This window comes from Arachis ipaensis, chromosome B04 (genome assembly GCF_000816755.2).
Source record: "Arachis ipaensis cultivar K30076 chromosome B04, Araip1.1, whole genome shotgun sequence".
Lineage (NCBI taxonomy): Eukaryota > Viridiplantae > Streptophyta > Magnoliopsida > Fabales > Fabaceae > Arachis > Arachis ipaensis.
The window spans coordinates 114,963,013-114,965,658 of NC_029788.2; the positions used below are offsets into that span (position 1 = coordinate 114,963,013).

Below are 2,646 nucleotides of genomic sequence, written 5' to 3' on the forward strand. Positions count from 1 at the left end.
TCCGTTTGGGAGGGCGTTGAACCACTTGATTTCTGGCCCCGCTAAGGTTACTGGGAAGGCCCTACATCGGACCGCGTCAACCGCTCCTTCTAGGTTCATCCTGACCTCGAAGGCCGTTAGATGTTCTTGGGGATCCTTGGTTCCGTCGTACTTCATGTCGGTGGATTTGTCGAAACCTTTAGGGGGTTTTGCTCTTAAGATCCTTTATGTGAAAGGAGTAGCTCCCATTATTGTGTGGTCGTTTCTGGTGCGTTTAGTATCTCGGTGGCGCCGATCTTCGTCTGAGTCGTGCTGACGACTCGGGTCTCGGAAAGTGCTGCGGTTTTGTCTTTTGCTGTATCGCCGTTCTGGTGATTTTTCTCTCCCGTGGGTGCGCGAGGTGCTGCGACCGTCTCTTCTATCGTGTCGCCGAGTCAGCGATCTGTCGTGGCGAGACTTTGACCTGGAAGTTGCGTAGCTTCCGTGTTCATTGTTGTGTCTTTCCTTGGTGGCCAATTTGCCTTCGAGTTCCTGGACCCGAAGGCAGAGATCTTGGATGATTTGTGCCGCTTTATCCCCCGTTTTCTCGGGGCGTCGCGGTTCTGTGATGATATGATCGTTTGTATGGTGGACAATACTTGCTATCCTTCCCTGGTTTGTGACCTCTTGGTGCTCTGGGGTCGAATTCTTTGGTTGGGAGTCCTCTCGGCTTGAGGAGGCTTCTTCCAGTACGTCCCCCATTCCGGCTTAGTCGACGCAAGTTTCCCACAGACGGCACCAATGTACTGGAAGTCTCCGGTACGGGTTGAGAGATAGATCGAAAACTTGCGGGTCGAGGTAGATGCTGGATCACCTGACTGGAGCAATGGGGGGAGGTACCTGCAAAGACACTCCGACGCTCAAGTCAGAATGGATCTAAGAGGTAGAAAGTGTGAGGAATGAATGAATACCTGGGAGGACTTGGGTCCTTTATTTATAGGCGGTGGTGGTTATCTTATTTTATCTTGTTTGGGTAAGATAAGGGGGACGTTCGAATTCGAAAGTCGGTTGGGAGTTTCTAGAGGGCCGGTTTCGGGCCTTCCAGAAGAGTGAGGCGGGTTTGGACCCAGGAAACCGGGACTGGGTTTGATCCTGGGTTCGGGATCCGTGGGTCGGATCCGTAACAGAAAATAATATATCATTCATTGGATTGATAAATATATTTTTTTAATATCTTATACCATTTAGTTTGGCAATATTTATCATTAAAGAATAATAAATGGCCATATTATCTTACACAATATAATGTACAAAGTATTTTTTATTTTGAAATTAATTCTAGTTAATGAGATAAATTTAAAATATTTTTTTATTTTTTATTCAAATTTAAATTTAAATTTAAAATTGATTAAAAATTCATGATTTTTTTTAATTTTAATAACAAAAATAAAATTAGTTAGGCACAATGTAACACCCTACCACACTAAGCTTTACGCTTAAGTCGTAAAACAGAGGTGGTGTGGTATTACGACCTCTAAAATAAAATGAGTACATATAATAGTAGAAGAATTATAATATGCTAGGAGCCTTGAAGAATAGAGGAAATAAAAATCGCGGAATAAAAGCGCAACGCTCAAGGAACGAGTTAACTTGCGTGCTAAGAAAACCATAACTACTAAACATAAGATGACAGAAGTAGGAATAGAGTGCCAAAGATACAAAATAACAAGCTCCTAACTCAGCCTGCGAAGTCAAGACTGGCCGGAGGCCGGAGACACATATATACATACATATCCAAAACCCAAAAGTAGTTTTCCTCAAGCTAATTGGATCCTAAAACATCAAAAATCAAAGAAACTCAACCTTCCAATTCAAAAATCCGAAAATTGGGGGAAAAGAGGGCTGAGAGTGATTAAACAAGTTACCAGTGAAATTGTTCCAGTAGAAATGTAGAGCTCGACGCGGTGGACGCGTGGCCGCAAACGGTGCGGCAATCGGAGCTCGGACGGAGAAGTTACGGGGGTTGGAAGGTTACCGTAAGGGTTCGGGAGTATTTTCTTCTCCCTGTGGCTTTTCACGCTGCAGCTGGTGAAATGAAGAAGAAGGGGCTTTTGGGCTCATTTAAAGTGTGGGTCCGGTTGGACCGACAGCCCGGTTCGGGCCCGGTTCAACCGGTTCGGCCCGTTCGGTCCAATTTTGAACCGTTTTCTTCGAAATTGGTGTCAAAATTCTCGTTTCGATGAGCTCTATCCTAATTTAATATAATATTCACATTTCTAATCCTCCTTATTAAAAACTAATTTATTAACTAATTATCTACTAATTTAACCGGGGTTTACATCCTACCCACCTAATAAAGAATTTTGCCCTCAAAATTCAAATTTAGTTACCTGAAAAGTGATGTGGATAGTTCTTTCGCATATCTGATTTGAGTTTCCAAGTGTGTTCCTCGATACCAGCTCGACTCCAAGCTACTTTTACCAATGGTGCTTCCTTTTCGCGTAACAGTTTAACACTGGTGTCATCAATCCTCACCGGAATTACTGGGAGTGTTAGATCTTCTCTCACTTGGATTGGTTCTGGTTCTAGAACATGACTTGCATCAGGGGTATACTTTCGAAGCTGTGATACATGAAATACATCGTGCAAATTCGAAAGGTACAGCGGTAAGGCAATTCTATAAGCCAC

The 2,646-nt window shown here is 43.5% G+C and overlaps 1 protein-coding gene across 1 annotated transcript; it reads right to left on the minus strand.

Moving 5' to 3' along the window:
* Window positions 205-720, minus strand: LOC107637018 (arginine/serine-rich coiled-coil protein 2-like). The gene has a single exon (XM_016340474.1). It carries the CDS (start codon window positions 718-720, stop codon window positions 205-207), a length of 516 nt encoding a protein of 171 aa, XP_016195960.1.